Below are 18002 nucleotides of genomic sequence, written 5' to 3' on the forward strand. Positions count from 1 at the left end.
GGCGGCGGCGGCAGTGACGGGGCAGCCTCGCGCGGGGCGGAACACGAGGCACCGCCCCGCTGCCCGGCCCCGCGCGTGCGCCGCAGGAGCCCTCCGGGCCGCTGGCGCTATCCCATTATCCCACGGTGCTTCCCCGCAGTCCCGCCGCGCTCTTCCGTGTCCCGCCTCTCCGGCCCCGGCACGGCCCCCGCACCGCCCCTTCCGGGCGCCCCGGCGCCGCTGTCCGGCCTCAGGCGCTATGGCTGCGGCCGGTCGGCTGCGGCGGCGGCTGCTGCTGATGGTGCCGTGGCGCTGGCCCTGCAGCCCCCGCCGCGGCACTGCCGGCTGCCCGCCGGCGGGGCAGATCCGCGCCGCCTTCCTGCGCTTCTTCCAGGAGCGCCACGGCCACCGCTGCGTGCCCTCGGCTCCCGTGCGGCCCCGCGGCGACCCGCGGCTCCTCTTCGTCAATGCGGGCATGAACCAGGTGCTTCCGCCGCGTCCCGCTCCCGCACGTCCCCGTCTCCGGCTCCCTGAGTGTCTCCAGAGGAGCGCGGCCCGCCTCCGCCAGCGTCCTGTCACGGAGGTGTCCGGCAGTGCTCTGGCCTGACCGCGCCGCTGCCCTCCCGGTCGCCTCTCGCAGTGCCAAAGTGCCGCTGGAGTCTCCCTTGCTGGGGATATTCAAGAACTGTCAGGACACAGTCCTGTGCCACGTGCTCTAGGGCGACCGTGTTTAAACAGGGAGGTTGTATCAGATGACCCACGGTGGTCATGACCCATTCTGTGTCTGTGTTTCAAGAGCCCCAGGCATTGTCCCCCTGCTCTGGGTGGCATCTAGCAATAGCAGGTGTCTCTCGTTTCCAGTTCAAGCCCATTTTCCTGGGCACGGTGCACCCCCGGAGCGAGCTGGCGCAGTACCAACGGGTAGTGAACAGCCAGAAGTGCGTGCGTGCAGGAGGGAAGCACAACGATCTGGAGGATGTGGGCCGAGATACCTACCATCACACGTTCTTCGAGATGTTGGGGAACTGGTCCTTTGGAGATTACTTTAAGGTGAGGTGATAGGAGCAAACCCTCTCCAGGGGAAAACGTGGCCTTTCTTTCAGAGCTGTGCTGTAGTGCCATAGGACTGTCAGCAGAAGACATTTTGGTAAGCTCCTTATTACTCCTTGGGAGCTCTGTGGCCTGGAGCAGAAGTGGTCAGCTGGTGGGCTCTGTCATTAAACATGCCCTTGAAGCCTGTCAAAGCTGTGAACAACACACACAAATTAAAGTTCTTTGTGAGAATGCCAGTGTAGACCATTTAATATGGTGAAAAGAGGTTAGCAGTTCATTTGATGCTTATTACTAGGAAGTTTGAAAAGGGAAGAAGGATAAAGGATGCTACTTTTTGTTAGTGAGTATATTTTTCCCTTGGAAAGAAAATAATCCATGGAACTCTGCTGTTAAACACACAGAAGTAAATCATGCTGTGATTTACAACAATTTAGCAATTTAGGAATGCCAGCTTTTCACAGGCAGCAGAGAGCTGTCTCACTCTCCTGATCCTCATCCTGCTCTTTGAAGTGAGCCTTAAGATTGGAAAGGGAGAGAGCAGCTGAAATTAACTTCTTTGGTGTTTCACTCCCATTCTAAAGAGCCTTCCTGCATCACTATGCATCCTGGCTTACAGTGCTTCATTTTTGTTCCCTACCTGCTCAGGAGGAGGCATGTAGCATGGCCTGGGAGCTCCTGACAGAGGTCTACGAGATCCCCAAAGATCGTCTCTACGTCACCTATTTTGGTGGAGACTCTACCTTGGGGCTGAGTGCGGACGAGGAGTGCAGGGATGTGTGGCTCCGCCTGGGGTAAGTGTGTTAGAGAAAGGTTCTGATCAGCAGGTGCTGACATTTCCATCTCCACAGTTTCCCATCTAATTCTTAGTTGATGTGGAGGCCAAAAGTTATGGTTTAAACTTATTTTGTTTCTGGTTTGTTTGGGCTGGTAAAAGTCAGCTGGGCTCTGACTAGGGCACTTGACCTTTAAGCTCATTCTTAGGTGGTATCACTAGGGGAACTATGTGCCTGACACTGGCTGGCCTGGATGAAGTGTGTGAACTGTCTTCAATTCTTTGCTTTCTCTCCATCATGAGCTGTGGAGAGCATGTTCTCCTAAAGCTAGCGATTGCTAGTGAGAGAGTGAAGCCATTGCAGAACAGTGCTGTGCTTTGGAAGCTTGTTCCAGGCTCTGTGTGGGCTTTGAACCCAAGGCAGCCAGCTCTGTGCTACTGATGGTGTACAGTCTTTTCTGTTGTGATTAGGTCTTGCCTCTGCTCCAAGGAGGAAGGTGCTCCACAGACCCAGTGGAGAGCATGTCTCCCTCAGCAGGGGCCAGGCTGTGTTTGCCAGTTGTTCTAGGCAGAGTGGGATCCTGTCTGGTTTAGCCCAGCTTGTTCTTGCTAAGAAGAGTAATTTTGTGTGAACAGAAGCAGAGGAATTCCAATGTTTGCTTATTGAGTCTACAGTGGGAAGAAAGTATTCCTCCCTTCCAACTTTCTGTGTGATCTAGGCTACTGTGTGCTTTGTGCGTATGCCTCAGTGCTGCCACCTCTGTTGTTTGCCTTTCCAGGGTGCCTGCCAGTCACGTGCTTCCTTTCCCCTTGAAGGACAACTTCTGGGAGATGGGGGACACAGGTCCCTGTGGTCCATGCACAGAAATACACTATGACCATGTGGGCGGTGGCAGAAATGCTGCAGCACTGGTGAACCAGGGCAGCCCTGATGTAGTGGAGATCTGGAACTTGGTCTTCATGCAGTACAGCAGGTACCAGGTGTCTTGTCTGAACTCCAAAGCCTTTCCCTCTTGTCTGACTCCAAAATCATATGCGTATACTCTGACATCCCACTGCTTTCCAGAAGCAAGAGGGAAGCTGGGAGGATGTTCCAGTGTAGTTATTGGTCTGCTTCACTTTATTTGCCCTGTCCTCCTTCAACCTTTGCTGTCTGTTCTCCCTTACTGCTGCATTTCAGAGGTCTCTTGAGGTTTGCAGCAGCCCAGAGAAACCTGCAGAAGGAGGAGAAGGCCTTTGGCCCTGTCAGGGAAGACCTTTTTCCTTACATTACAGCCTATCCTGACTGTCTGATGGTCAGATCCTGGCTGTTTGACAGTGCCAAGGCAGGCTGCTGTTAGTCTTGTCCCTTGAGCTTCCTTTTGCTTGGTCTCCCACTGTTTCCATCCCCTGTCACTCTCCTATTCACTTTGATTTACATGCTCCTTTTGTTTTTTGTGCATGAACTGACCCTTTCTTCTCTTTTGCCATTTATTTTTCCTGCCTGGCTGACAGAGAGGTGGAGGGGAGTCTGCTTCCCTTGCCACAGCACCATGTGGATACAGGAATGGGTCTGGAAAGGCTGGTGACAGTTCTGCAGAACAAACGCTCCAACTATGACACAGATCTCTTCACTCCCATCTTGGATGCCATTCACAAGGTGATGGTGCTTCTGCTCAGAATCACAGCTCAGCAGAAGATCCTTGAATGCAGACTGCTTGCCTGGTACCATAGTACAGCCTTCTCTACATGCACATTTTGAGATGGTTATGTCTTGAGAGGAGATTATGTCTGGCCAGGTCCAGAGCAACATTTTAGAAAAACTGGGGAGAATTTCAGGTTGGAAATCTGCTGGATTATTGGCATTGGTGATCCATTTTTCCTCCAAAATTTCTTAAATTTCTCAGTGCTAGGGCATTGGCTGACCTGTGTTAGGTACGGACGTGTTGGTTTGTAATGCTATAGAAGGATTTAATGAGTACATCTAGATGCATGAGGTTCAGAGGTAGTTGAGAAACATGACGTCAAGTGTGAGTGGCTGCCTCTTGTATTGAAACTTGTTCTGCAGCCATTAGTTTCTGCTAATTTATATTCCTACTTTCTCTTTTAGAGCTGCGGGGCGCCCAGATACCAGGGTCTGGTCGGGGATGCTGACGTTGGGCGTGTGAACATGGCCTACCGTGTGGTGGCAGATCACGTGCGCACCTTGTGTGTGTGCATCACTGATGGCATCTACCCAGGCTTCTCTGGAGCAGAGTAAGGACATAAGGAAATGGCATAGGGTGGAAGGAGTGAGGTCTAGAAAGGAATATGGACAGCCAGGGGAAAGGTTCTGATGTGGGCCCAAGATAGGGAGTGCATGAGCTTTGGGAAGGCAGGAAGGTGAGAAAATGTAAAGGGTTCCAATCTGCAGACTCATCCTTGGCTGGGTGTAGAGTGTGGGGAGCAGCTGTCCTGTGTTGATGAATCAGACCAGAGGATCCGGGGGATGCTGGTTGTGGGAGCTGGGCAGGGACGCTCACATGCCTGCCTGACGAATCCTGCCCCGTTTTCAGACTGGTGCTGCGCCGTATCCTGCGCAGGGCTGTCCGCTTTTGCTCTGAAGTCCTTCGGGCTCCACCTGGGCTCCTGGCCTCCCTGGTGCCTACTGTAGTGGAAGTGCTGGTGAGTAAAACTGCTGCCTTGGGGAAAAAAGAGTATCACACGTGTCCCTTTCAGCCCCATGTCCCTTTCCTGCATACTGTCAGGAGACAATATTGGATGTGAAGGAGCTCCAGGAAGATGTGTACTTGATGCTATGCATTGCAGCAGTAAAAATCTTTTGTCCCCTGATCATTTGTGATGGGAGGGAGGGGCCTAGTGTGACCTTTGGTACAGTCAGTCCAAGCACATGTAAGTGTATGCAAGTGCACGTTGCTGTTTCTAAGGGCAGTGACTTCCAAGGTGTTGTATCTGGAGAAAGCCATCTGAAATTGGTCTCTGTTAGTACTAACAGCATCTTCAAAGACAATCCTTTTTTCCTGTTGTGAACGGATGTGTTGGCCAAGGGATGCTGTGCAGGGTCTAGCAGAGGCCAGTCACAGGGAGACAGGCAGGAGATGGTCCAAGCATGATTCTTGCTCTGCACTGCTGACCCTGGAGCTGTGCGCTGGGGCTCCCTTCACATGCACCTGCCTGAGAAACCTCTATAATGTTTGTGGCATACTCCGAGATTCCCTGAGGATGATGCTGAGAATGTTATCACTAACTGAGGTTCGCTCCACAGGGAGATGCTTATCCAGAGCTGACGAAGAATACAGACCAGGTGAGCAATGTGGAATCCCCTGGAGAGAAACCTCCATCTCACTGTCTTTGTGAGGCAGTGCTCTCAGCAGCAGCAGTCAGCCCTTCCTTGGGACTTAGCTGGAGGAGTTTGCATAGCCTCCTCCATAACCATGTTCTTGTGGGTGGGCTGAAATGTGCCGGGCACAAGAAGTATCTGTGGCAGATTTTTGTGTGGGAGCTCAACTAGATCCTTACCAGGGACTTCGTGTCCTGGTGTAAGGCAGCTGTTGCTCTAAAAAAGCTACAGGAGTTCTTTTATTGAGTGCAAGGACAGCCTGTCCTAGCCTGGGTGCCCTTTGTTTAAAGTGGATTGGTGATTTAAGGCTAGAACTGAGTTGCTTCTGCTGACAGCAGCTATGACAAGCAACTTCTCTGGCTGTTCCAGACATACAGTTGTAATTGGGTCACAGACATGAATGTCTGACAGAGACCATTTGTCAACTTAAAGCTTTACCCAGGTGTATGGCCAATATTTCCTTGACAGGAGTGGTGACAGGACGCACAATGACTTTGGCACTGTTTAATAGTGCATTGGAGACATGTTGTGATGGATACTTGCAGAACAAAAAGTCTGGTTGATTTGCTTTGAGCTGACTGAGCAGGGCTGAGCTGAGCAGGAGAACTCCCTGAAGTGTTGTGGCTAACCCTTCTTCTGATCCTTGGGCAGATCATGGATATCATCAATGAGAATGAGGCCGCGTTTCTGTCCTCCCTCGAGCGTGGGAGGCACATCATCGAGCGGACAGTGCAGCAGATGGAGCCCTCCACGAATTTCCCAGGTCAGTCTCCCTCTGACAAGCTGCATTTAGAGACACTTTGCTCCAGATCCTGATCCTCACAAGCACTGCAGTCAAAACTGGTGGATGTCTGCCTCCCCCACATGTCTTTTGTGACCTTATAGCCCCAGGCAGAGGAGCAGATGTTGCTTCTTTCTCCACATTGCAGTTGTTTTCTAGTACTTTGTTCTCACAACAGACTGGGCACCAGGAAAGTTAGAAGCATTCCCTTGCTGCTTTATTAACTGAACTAGGTCCTTACAAGACACAGCTGAAAGGAGCAGCGCAGAACCCAACCAGTGTGGTTGCCTGTCTAGATGTGCTGCACTGAATTTTAGCAGGAATGGGGCTGTGGAGCATCATTAATATTCAGTCCCATACAAGAACAGCATGGTGTCTCTTTCCCATTGGCGGTGCAGCTGCACACAACACAGATGGCACACCCTAGACTGGTCCCATCCAAATCTTGAGATGCCTTTGCTTTCTGTATTCACACAGAGTTCCTGTCCTTTTTGTCTTACAGTTGAAGTAGCCTGGTCTCTCTATGGGAATTTAGGATTCCCTCTGGATCTGATTGACTTGATGCTTGAAGAAAAGGGAATCAGTTTGGATTCAGCTGCCTTTAACAAACTTGCTCTGGAAGATGCAAAGGTAAGAGGGAGACTCACTGTATCAGAAGAATTCAAAGCTTTCTCTCTCTCCTGTGAGCATGGAAGTAGAATCCTTTTCACTGCTGAGTCTCTTTGAATGCACCATAGGGCCACATGGCTTCTCCCTGAAGGGGTCTGAAATAGCAGTGTCATCACAATGCCTTTGCTTGTGAGTGTGGGACTGAGAAGTGTTGGCTGGTGATTTTCTTCAGGTTGGTAGAAGTGTTTTATTATGCTGGAGTGAAGGTTATAAGAGAATTACGTAGATAAGGAGAGTGCCGTGTGAGTCTACATGTAGTCCAGCTTCTCTCACAAAGCAGAGCCAGCTTAGAGAGCCCAAGCAGCAATATTTATGAAGAGTTTACAAAATCTCCTTGGCCTCTGTAGTGCTGGAAGACTTGTGCTGCCCACCCCACCTGTGCAGTAATTGGTTCAAGGCCTTGCTCTCCTGAGCTTTAATGGCCTGGAAGTTTCGCAGCTACACAGCAAGCTGTGCCAGGGAGGTTGTGTTAGCTGTTGCTTATGGCCTGGCTCAAGGCCAGCACAGAGTGGCATTGAGTGCTTGTGAGGTTTGAAGGAATGGAGTTGGTTTAGCAGTAGGCTCCATCAGCCTGGATCTAAACAAGCCTTTTTCACAAAGGGGGAAGAAGTTGTTCCTAGACTATAGCACCGCTTACTGGTGTGTGTGCCCCCCAATGTCTCCTATCTAACTGTGCCTGTGCTCTGCTGCAGCGGAAGGCTGGTGGCCCACAGGCAGCACAGCCAGAGAACACAAACACACACCTTGATGTGCACTCGCTGGCTCAGCTGCGGAGCAGCAACGTGCCTGCCACCGATGACTCCCCGAAGTACGCCTACACGCTTGGGCAGCACGGGCAGTATGGTAAGTGACCAGTAAGGCAGGTTCTGCCTGAGGGCACTGGAGTCCCTCACAAGCCTGCTTTTACTGCTTGACCCTCGTGCATGCAGAACGTGTCCATTGTGGTCCAAACCTGTTCACCTTGCTGGCGCATCTTATCCCTGCCCCTGTACCTCATCCCAAAGTAGGTGCTTTTCTTGGTGCTGAGTCTCTAGGAAGCCTTTGGGCTGGTGTCAAGGCTGTGAGCTCTGGGTTGGCACCACTGCATGCAGTGGTGAAGAAGGGACTGTTGATTTCTTCTAGAGATGAATCTGTCTCCAACAATTAGGCTTGTGGGTGTGTGTGCTCCGGAGAATAAAGGATAGTTACACAAAGGGGTTAAGTAGTTGTCTGAAACAATGCCTTTGCTATTTCCGTGGCAGACCACTAGATGCCAGCACAGGCTCTTTATTATTTAGGTTAACTGAGATTGCTGATGCTCTAGGGAAAGCATGAAGATAAACCACAGAGAGCAAGAGGTGGTGTGGCTGTCACAGACAATTAGAGATAGCCGTGCACAACCAGCTCCCTCTTACCTAATGTGCTGGTGGCAGCCCATACTAAGCAGAAAGTGAGGCAATTCAAGCTATATATAATACAGCAAGAGCACAATGGAGGAAAAAACCCAGCAGTGACATTGGCTGAAATCTCCAGGCTAGAACTGTCTCACCTCCTCAGCCTCTAAATCATGTAATAATTCAGGTTGAAGGGGATCTCTAGAGGTCCAATTTCTTGATAAAAGGAACGTCAGCTTCACAGTCAGATCAGGTTGCTCAGAGCCTTGTCCATTTAAGTTTTCAGTATCTTTAAGGACAGAGATCCCACAGCCTCTCTGTTCCCTGTTCTTTATCACTCTTAGTGTGAAAAGTTTTTTTCTTTACGTACAGCCAGAATTTCCTGTACTCTAAACATAGTCTCAAAAATGCTAAATAGGGATGAATAATTTCTTTCTTTGACCTGCTGGATATGTTTGTGTTCAGACAGCCCAGCAGGCAGGCAGTCTTCCTTGCTGAAAGGGCACCCTGCTGGTTTGTGCCCAGCTTGCTCCCGAGGACCCCAAGATTTCTGTCAGTCCATTTCTGTAGCCTGCTGAGATGCCTTAGAAGAGCAGCCCAGTTTTTCAGTGTATCAACCAGTGCCTGCCAAGTCATTGCCATACACAAGTGGGATATGGGTACATCTCACCTTGTCATGGATAGTTATTAAGGAAGATGTTAAATGGTGTTGACCCTAATATAAGCCACGAGGTAGCTCTACTAGTAACTGAATATCAGTTGAACATTGAACTACTGAGCAATTCTCTGTGGGGCCAGCTGCCCAGCCAGTTACACATCCACCTTATGGTCCACCTCTCCAGTCCATATTGCCCAAATTTGGCTCGAAGGAACCTACAGGAGAGTATATTAGAAGCTTGCTGCATCAAGGAAAGTAACATCTGTGCTGTCCCTTGTCCACCATGTCTGTCATCTCTTCATAAAAATCAGGCAGGTTTGCCAAGCTTGCCATATAGCAGGATGCAGATGTCTGTGCCACATTTTCTTCTATCAGGTTCACGTGGAGCCAGATTGGGTGTCCCTGCCTATGTAGCTGCTACTCAGCAGTTCTGTCATTAGTTAAGTGAGGGGTGACTTAGTTCCAGTTAACAGATCTTTCGTCCTTTCTGCCAGTAGCTGTTCCTCTCCTACCAAGGCAAAGTGCCAGCTTTCAGTATAGCCTGGATATTGGCAGGGTTGGCATGGGGAAGTGATGCCTCCTTTCCTGTTGCAATCTAACAGGGTGTATGCACTAATTGTTTCTATCTTCTTCCCTCTGACAGAGTTCAGCCCATGCCAGGCCACTGTCCTGATGCTGTACAGAGATCAGTGTCTCCAGAAAGAGGTTGGGGCAGGGCAACGCTGCGGTGTCATCTTGGACAGGACTAACTTCTATGCAGAGCAGGGCGGGCAAGACTCTGACCAAGGCTACATGGTACATTTAGGACAGCAGGTAAGGCCCTTTGCTGCCTAACCCAAGGCCGCCATGGGTACTGAGGCCAGGCAGAATTCCCCAAGTGATGAGCTCTTTTACTGTGTAAATTTGCAAGATGCTGATTCTTGACAGTTCCCTTGGCTTTGCATCGGGGTTGGTATGGTGAAGCAGAAGCAGCAGTAACTTTACAGAGGTGTACTTGCTGCTCTGGTTGTCTCTTCAGTGCAATTTCATCTTGCTAGGGAAGACTGTAGTCTTCTTAGGTCTCCCTTCAATGTGCTGTATTTTTGCCTGCTGGGAGTGTAATACTGAGAGAGGGAATCAGTGATCAGAGAGTCCATGAGCTGAGTAACTTGTCTCTGGCCAGTCCTGGATGACTGCAAGCAGTCCCCAATCTGAGACCCAGTGGAAAATCTCTTATCCCTCCCGAGAACATCAAGAAGGACCTCCACTTCTGCAGCATGTTCCTTCAACCTTGCCAGAGGGAGAGCTTTGACCCTCTCATGGAAAGTTACACAGGTGCAGCTTTTTCTGCTTCCCACATTCCAGCTCTTGATAATCACTCCTGGGCATTGATTCTGCCTTTTTAGCCTTGCAGAATGTGATAGTGCCTTGCTCAGCACTTCTCCCCAGGCTGAAGTGGGGATCCAGTTTCTGTTGCCAGCCCAGAGAGGCAGAATTGGCACCTTGGATGCCTGAGACAAGTGCCTTGGCAAACGCTGTCCATTTTCTCATGAACAAGCATCCTTGTTAGGAAAATTCATCAGCATGGGTGGTGTTACTGCCCCTCCATTGCAAGCTGGCAGCCTCAGCATGTTGTGCAAAGAGTGGCTGGGTGCAGGGAAGGTCTGAGGCACTCTGGTTACATTTGCAGCAAGCTTCTCTCTGCTTTTTCCACCCAATCCCTGTCTTTTAGGGATCAGTGGGTATTGTGTTTCCTGGTCGGATCAAGCAGGTACCTAGCACAGGTATTTGGATATTCCCTGTGTCCTAATTCATCTTTCTGTCTCTTTGCTCAGGATGTACTCTTCCCTGTAGAGTCAGTTCATCTCTGTGGTGGCTACGTAATCCATGAGGTCACTGCTGTGGAAACCCTGCATGTTGGTGACCAAGTGCAGCTCTTTGTGGATGAGGTGATAACTCACTGCCCTTAACCTTTTCCTTGTGATGTCCTGAGTAGCCTGCGCACAGCAGATCTTTGTCCCTTGTATTCTTGAGACTGTTCCTCATTGTAATGTGCAGTGGGAAGGAAACATTACAAGTGACTCTCTAATTTTCTGTGAGCCACTGGTCTGTCCAAAAGTATCCAGCCTACCCTTTGCTTTTTTGCAGAGGTGATCCCATAGGAAAAGAATTTAGATCTTCCCTGCAACATATTTAATCTGACGGCTGTACTATCCATTGTTCTTCCCCCATCTTCTCCCATCCCTTCACGTGCAGCCTTTCCCTTACCTCTTCATGCCATCCCCTACTCCCCTGAGCTATGGAGAACCAGCATTCCCTGCCAACCTCCTGTCTGTGCTTTCAGGCACAGCGTCTGGCCTGCATGACCAACCACACCGCTACCCACCTGCTGAATTTCGCGCTCCGTCACGTCCTGGGTGACAGCACAGAGCAGCGTGGGTCCCATGTGACAGCAGAGCGGCTGCGCTTCGACTTTGATACCAAGGTGACTCTGAACTTCAGTTTCCTTGCTCTCAGCAGTACCAACATTCCAGTACTGGCCTTATCTCCAGGGATTTTTCTCCTCTCACCATAATCACTCCTTGGAGATGGGTCACATTTTATCTGAGCAATGAAGCTTGGCCCTCTGGATGTGATGGGGTCTGCTTTGCATTGACCTGACCCTGAGCAGGGCTTGCTGAGGGGATGAATGGGCATCAGAAGGAAAACGCTTAGCAAGGCCAGTGGTCATGGGACTGACATTAAATAGTGTAAAGGGGTCTTTGAGAGATGGTGCTCGGCTGTGACACATACCTGGTGTGGACATCCAGGTAAGAGTATTTGGGAACTGAAAGCTGTCTGGTCAGGCTGAGTGCTGGCCCTGGTAACCTGTCACTCGTTGCAGTATCTCTCCTGAAGGCTTTGGCTGATGCTCTTCATCAAAAATCCTTAATCTCTCATGGGAGGAGGGGATGGGAGGGCCATGATGCTCACAGTTCCCTTTTACAAGTAGAGAAGATGAGACACGGGAATAGTGGTGTGCCCAAGCTGAATTGCCCAGTGGCCCTGCCCCACTTCTCCTCCTTCATTCTGTTCCTCTCAGGAGGCTTCTCCTCAAAGTGGGTGATTTACTTCCTCAGGGCCCTGTGACTGTGGAGCAGCTGCAGCAAGTGGAGCAAGTGGTCCAGGATATGATCAAAAGAAATGAGCTTGTGCACATGGCTGAGGTCCCCCTCACACTGGCAAAAAGAGTTCAGGGACTCCGTGCAGTGGATGAGGTATGACTGGATAGCAGCACACATCTTCATGAGCCTTCTCCTTCAGCAGGAATCATCTGGGACACGAGATGTTGACGCAATGTGTTTCTGCGAGGGAATTGACTCCCAAAACCGAGAAAGGAAAATAGGACAGAGATGAGATCTCAGGACACTGTGTTGTAAAACATGGAGGCTGGTGATGCATAGGCTTTCTGCTCATCCCTTTGGACCAAAAGCCTGTAGTGTCACCCAACTGTTTCTTTCTCCCCGTGGTGGCTGGTGATGGGGGAGAAGTAGTTGCTGCCCCTGACTCTGGGGCTATTCTAGAATAGGGGAAAAATGAGGCCGACACCTGAAGCCATGTAGTTAGTCTGTAAGTGCCCCTGAAGGACCATGTTGTTAGCTGCTGATCCCTGTCTCCTCTGTCAGGGGTATCCAGATCCAGTGAGGATAGTGTCTCTGGGGGTCCCTGTGGAGAGTGTGCTGACCTGTGACTCCGAGGCTGCAATGCAGACCTCTGTGGAGCTCTGCTGTGGGACGTAAGTGACTTTTATTTGCAGTGAGAAGGCATGTTTTTGGGCACTGGTGGCTGAAGTTAGAGATGTCATTGCGAGCTTAACTCCCATCCTTGTGAAATTAAGTTTCCTCACTGGGAAGATATTGTGAGGACAAGATTGGCTAGTTGTGAAGCTTTGGAAGTCCCAGGTTGAGCAAACTTTAATGAAATGCAAAGTGTTTTCCTTACTTGAAAGTCTGAAACCAACCTAGAAGTCACAGGTCACCAACAGGGTATGGGAAAGGTGTGTGTGGCCTGTCACACCAGTGCTTTGCCTTTGGGGATGAAGGAGGGCTGGGGACCCAGCTGGAGACTCCAAGATCATTGTGCAAATTTGAGACTGCTCAGATTATTTTAATTAATTATCTTCACTCTCTTTTGCTTTTAGCAGTAATGGGAGTAGAAGAAACGTTAATCTTAGGACAGTGCTGACAAAAAAAAAAGAAAAATCAGGAACAAATTGGCCTTTGAGCAGATAGAGCTGAAAATGAGCAATTTTCTAGCCATGAGATCATTCTTGTGGGAGTAGTGGGACAAGAAACTGCATGGGAGTAGAGATGATCAATTCTTGTGAAGCTGTCTGAAATGATTACTTGTGGTAACAGAACCTGAGACACCATAGTTTTCATATCCAATGTTAAACAACCAAGAAGGAAAGGGGAAGTTGTCAGAGCCCTGAAACTGCACAACTATCCTGTGACTGGAGTCTACTGGCCAGGCTGTGAGCTGGCCTGACAAGAGAGTGGTGGAGTTGGAGCATAAGATTACTTTCTACAAGATTTAGTAGCAGCTGAGTAGAAGAGAAAAATCCCAATTTATCCCACTGCTGAGGGAAAGGTGAGGAAAGGAAGGCAGAACTTGGCTATTATGCATCATTGACAGAACCCTGCTGGGCAGGTAGCACAGAGGTTCCTATGAAGTAGCCTCAATGCCGCTGTCTCTTGCCTGACAGGGTGCCATCAGGATTTTAGGGATGGGAAAGGATTTGAGCTATTGGGATTGGGAAGGGGCTACTGGACTTCAGACTTCTTTAAAAAGAAAGCAGGCTTAATGATTTCTGTTTCAAGAGAGCAGCTTGTTTTATTTCCTGTTCTCTACTGACTTTTTAGGCACCTTCTGCAAACAGGATCTGTGGAAGATCTGACCATTATCAGTGAGCGTCAGCTTGTTAAAGGGATTAGCCGTGTCATTGCAGTGACAGGGAGCCAAGCCAAACAGGTAAGAAGGGGGGAACTGAGATTTCTGCCATGTCAAGGCAATGCCAGAAGGACCAAACTTTGTAGATTCCTCATAGACGATTAGCTCCCCGCTGCTTTGGTTGGAGCCTCCCTGCTGTGCTTGATCTGGTTTCCTGCTTCACCCCTGGACTCAGCTCTGCTGCTGTACCTCACCATTCACCTCTTTTACCCACATCCTAGTCTTCTGTCTCCTTGACCTTCATTCTTCCCCCAGACCTACTTTTCCAAGAGAAAAAATTTGGCACAAAATATCAGAAAGTCTCTGGTCTATAAATTTCAGTCCCTGGGTTGACATTTGAAGCTGTGATCCTTTGTGCATTAGTTTCACCTCCTGCCTATCACAGTTGGACTTGCACTTTATGATTACAGGGCTTTGACCTCATTCTTACAGCCCTTTTGCTTCTTTTCTTTAGTCTTTTTCTTGCTAAACTGTGATTCTGGTCTGGTTGGGTCTGTATAAAAAGTAAGCAACCTACTATTGTGTTCGTGAGATCACTCTGTCCTTTAATATCTGGAAGTGTCGGGTGCCCCACAAGCTTGTTCATTTCCTTTAAGGCTGCAGTCAGAGGAGAGTGACTCATAGTCAGTGGAATTGGAAAGACTAAAGGCAAAGCCCACCCCTGCAAATCTGTTACTTTTTGGCTGGCTGTCCCCTGTGCATCTGTGTCCCAGTGAGGCTTTTGTTTGTGCAGAAGAACAAAAAGCTGCAGGGCACATCTGCATGCTTTGCTGGAAATGCTGACCTGGAGAAGCCTCCAAGAGGAGCTCTGTGCATGTGTTAATGAAACAAGGGAGACTGCAGGCATGAGGGAATGACTTGAAACAAGGATTGTGTACCCTAGCTAGGCAGAGCAGTCCACAGTTTCCACAGCTTTTCTTATGTACTCTCTGCTGTCCTGGTCTGAAGTCTCACAGGACCATCATGGACACAGAGATCTGGCAGGAGGAAATGCTCCAAACCATAAGGATTGCCACTGATGAGAAAAGCCTGTAATAGCTTTTTATTTTTTTTTTTATTAATGGTAGCATTGTTGTTGGGGAAAGCAATAAGAAATACACCAAGATAGATGAACTGAGGAAAGATGCTTGAACAGCTGATAAGGTTTCTTTTAGTTTTAGTGTTTATTTTGTTTCTTCAGTCAGTAGTTTCAAGATCGCATTTGCTAATAGCTCTAGTATGCCATTTGCTCCCCAGTTTTTCCTCAATGAAATCCTGATGATTTGGTGCAAGATAGTGAGGAAACATAAATGCTTGACAGCTCGGTCTCTGGGGTGTAACCATCTAGTGTTGGTTGCAAATCTGGAGCAGAACGTTCTATTTCAGAGTCTTGTGGGAACAGTCATTCTTAAAACATCTGTAGGTGTCTTTCCACTGGATCCTGAGCAACACTTCAGTTTTATGACCCTGCTGCCTCCCTACTTTCTCCATCCCTAGTCATTTTTTCTACTGCTACATTTCAAGCTTTCATTCTTTCTGCCTCTCCAGGCCCGGGAAGTAGGCCAGTGCTTGGCTATGGAAGTGGACTCTGTCTCCCTACGAATGAAGCAGAGGAGCACCTCTATTCCTGAGATGCAGAACCTCTCCAAAGAAGTGGGCCAGTTGACCCAAGTAAGGACTACACTCCCATACAGAAAGATCCTGGCACGGGCTTTATACGCTTGAGGCATGTGACTTTTTTCCTACCAGGTTAATGTGTTACCATGGTCAATAGCAAGGGCAAATTGCTACTTACTATTGCAGGATTTTTACCAGTGCCCAGATGCCTCTGTTATGGATAGCCAGCTGAAGAAGAAAGCTACTTACCACAGTGACTGGCTGGCCTGATCACATGGGCTGTAGGAGAGTCTGAAAAGAGACCAGGCTCCAGCCTGACTTCCCAGAGAACTGGCAGTTTACGTCTAGAGGTACAGCTTAATGTTCTTACACAGGAAATTGTCTTGCAGGTAGTGTCCACCACTGCAATGCCCCAGTGGCAAAGAAAAGAATTACAGACCATCCTCAAAGCCCTACAGCGAACAGCCAACACAGCTATCAAGAAACTGGAGCTGCAGCAGGTATTGTGGCAACAGCACACTGACTTGCAGCCAGCTGATAGCACTGTGTGGCACACACCAGTGGACCTGGTGTCTCTGTCACACTTCACAGCCACTCAGTTAGTAGAGTCCCACTAGAAAGCAGAAGAAGGCAGGTACAGTCACACACAGTGCCACACGCCCTGTGTTGGGTTGATTTCACTGGCATTGTCTGGTGCTGTTGCTTAAAATGCAGTGAATGACTGGCTGGGCTTTTAGCAGCTGCAGAATCCCCACATCTCTACCTGTGAGGATGGAGAGCCCCATACCAGCACTTTTGGCCAACACCAACAGGGAGTTAGGCATCATTTCCTTGTTTATATGTGGAAAAGATGAGATGGTTGTCACAGTGGGCTTAACGAGGTCATACACTAAGACAGTGGCAGGACAGAGCCTTTCTCCCAGCTATGTGAATATTGCTGTGACTTCCCACATGTGTTTGTATTCTGCCAATTTACATTGAAAGCCCTTTGGAAATGCTTATTGGTGACTTAAGAGATTTCAGCAAGAACTATCCCTTTCTTACAAGTAGAAGCATCTTGCCAAAGAAGCCTTCCTGAGATCTGTGGTGGTGTATAGGTCCAGGAGAGGCTGGGGACTGAATGGGTCATTGTCTATTCCACTTTTGCCAGGGGTTCATCTCTGCTTGCTTTCAAGGAAGGAGGGCTGTACAGGTCTCCACATGAAGATTTCAGTCTGCCGGCCTGATTTCTGCTATCATACAGCTCCCTTCTGTCCCACAGAGCAGCACTTGCATTCCCTTTTTATATTTGTTGCATGCATATATCCCCATCCAGCCCACCCTGTGCCACCTGTAGCCTTTCAAAATGCTGTGTATTTCTCCCTCCAGGCTGAAAAGAAGGCACAAAGCCTGCTAGCAAAACATTGCAACCAACCTGTCATCATTGATACTGTCCCAGCTGATTCCCTCTCTGTGAGTAATCCACATTCCTTGTTGGCCCAGCGGTACCTCAGATACCGCAAACAGTAAAAGGGAATTGCTGGGCACATTTTCTGCTGGATGCCAGTCTCCTTTGCTGTAGCCTGACCCCCCTTCTCCCTGTCTCTCCTAGATCCTAATGAAGGTAGTAAATCAGCTGTGTGACAAGTCTCCTGGCACATCAGTCCTGCTGCTCAGCCCTCAGGCTTCTGGTGAGGTGCTCTGTGCCTGTCAGGTGTCCAAGGTAAGCAGAACCCTGGAGGAGACACGGGGAACCTGCCTGCAAAGGGGCATTGGACCCACTGGTCTGCAGGTCCTGCTTGAGGCTTTTCCTGGGATTCTGCCCAGAGTTGGTGGTTAATCACACAGGGGCAGGACCTGAGATGACCCTACTGGGACCAGATGTGCTTTCAGTCTCTGCTGGGCACAGATATCCCTGGATCCTCCAGGTCACGTTTGCCCAAGGGCAAGACACAGCATTAACATGTAAGCTCAGCCTTTGTCATCCTCACAGTCATGACTGCCTCAGGATAGTGAGTGCCCAGGCTGGGTGAGGAGAAGATGTTTTTAACTTTCTTTATTCACACTTCAGAGTGCTCCACAGTCCAAATGACTTTTCTGTGTCTCTTCCCCAGAACTGCCTCCCTGCATTCTCCGCTGCCGACTGGGCCGTGGCTGTGTGTACACAGATGGAAGGCAAGGCAGGAGGCTCTCCCATCGTTGCTAAGGGCAGTGGAAATGCCAAAGGCATGCAGGGAGCTCTGACTACTGCACTGGAGTTTGCTCACAGTAAACTGTGATGCTTTAGTGCCAGGACAGCTGTATGCACCCACTGCAAGCTATGCGTACACTTGATATTGAGCATGTACTTCTGCTGGTCTGAAAAGTTTACCAGCTCCCACACTGAACATTGCTGCTACCACTGTATTGGAGCACTTGACTTCTGACCATCCAGGATCACCAGAGGCCCTGCTCCTGATCCCACTGACAGAATGATGCTGCTTGTTCTTCAGCGTGAGCATATGGGGATAGAACCTTGGAAAGCTCTAGTTGCAACAGCAGGTCCTTCTCTTGGAACAGTGCAGTTCTTGCCACAAGACCAGCACAGAGACTCTGTGAGAACATGGGGAGATGGCACACTGTTATCCTAAAGCTATTAAAGGGTAGAGAGTGTCTGATCCCCTGATGTTTCTTGTTAGCGCACCGTTTTTTTCTCTTCTGGCAGAGGGGTCCTCTGTAGCTCTGGAAATCAGCAGACACTTGTGTCTAAGAAAGTGTGTTTCCTACTGCAGAACTCAGGACACCCCTCTGATTAAAAATGCTACTGTAATTTAGAAATGGGAAGAGAAATCCCACCTTGCTTGTGGGCTATGCAG

The 18002-nt window shown here is 49.4% G+C and overlaps 1 protein-coding gene across 1 annotated transcript; it reads left to right on the plus strand.

Annotated features, from left to right (window-relative positions):
* The first annotated feature begins 40 nt into the window (after positions 1-40).
* AARS2 (alanyl-tRNA synthetase 2, mitochondrial) lies at positions 41-17812 on the plus strand. Its single transcript, XM_064651043.1, has 22 exons — positions 41-463; positions 841-1029; positions 1678-1823; positions 2584-2778; positions 3299-3443; positions 3894-4039; positions 4339-4447; positions 5049-5087; positions 5775-5886; positions 6407-6534; positions 7266-7416; positions 9248-9417; positions 10419-10532; positions 10928-11068; positions 11703-11840; positions 12249-12358; positions 13485-13593; positions 15100-15222; positions 15558-15668; positions 16537-16620; positions 16760-16870; positions 17262-17812. Exons 1-22 carry the CDS (start codon positions 239-241, stop codon positions 17424-17426), a joined length of 2961 nt encoding a protein of 986 aa, XP_064507113.1. The 5' UTR covers positions 41-238; the 3' UTR covers positions 17427-17812.
* Positions 17813-18002: the final 190 nt, after the last annotated feature.

The sequence above is a fragment of the Pseudopipra pipra genome, chromosome 3 (genome assembly GCF_036250125.1).
Source record: "Pseudopipra pipra isolate bDixPip1 chromosome 3, bDixPip1.hap1, whole genome shotgun sequence".
In the NCBI taxonomy this organism is placed as follows: domain Eukaryota; kingdom Metazoa; phylum Chordata; class Aves; order Passeriformes; family Pipridae; genus Pseudopipra; species Pseudopipra pipra.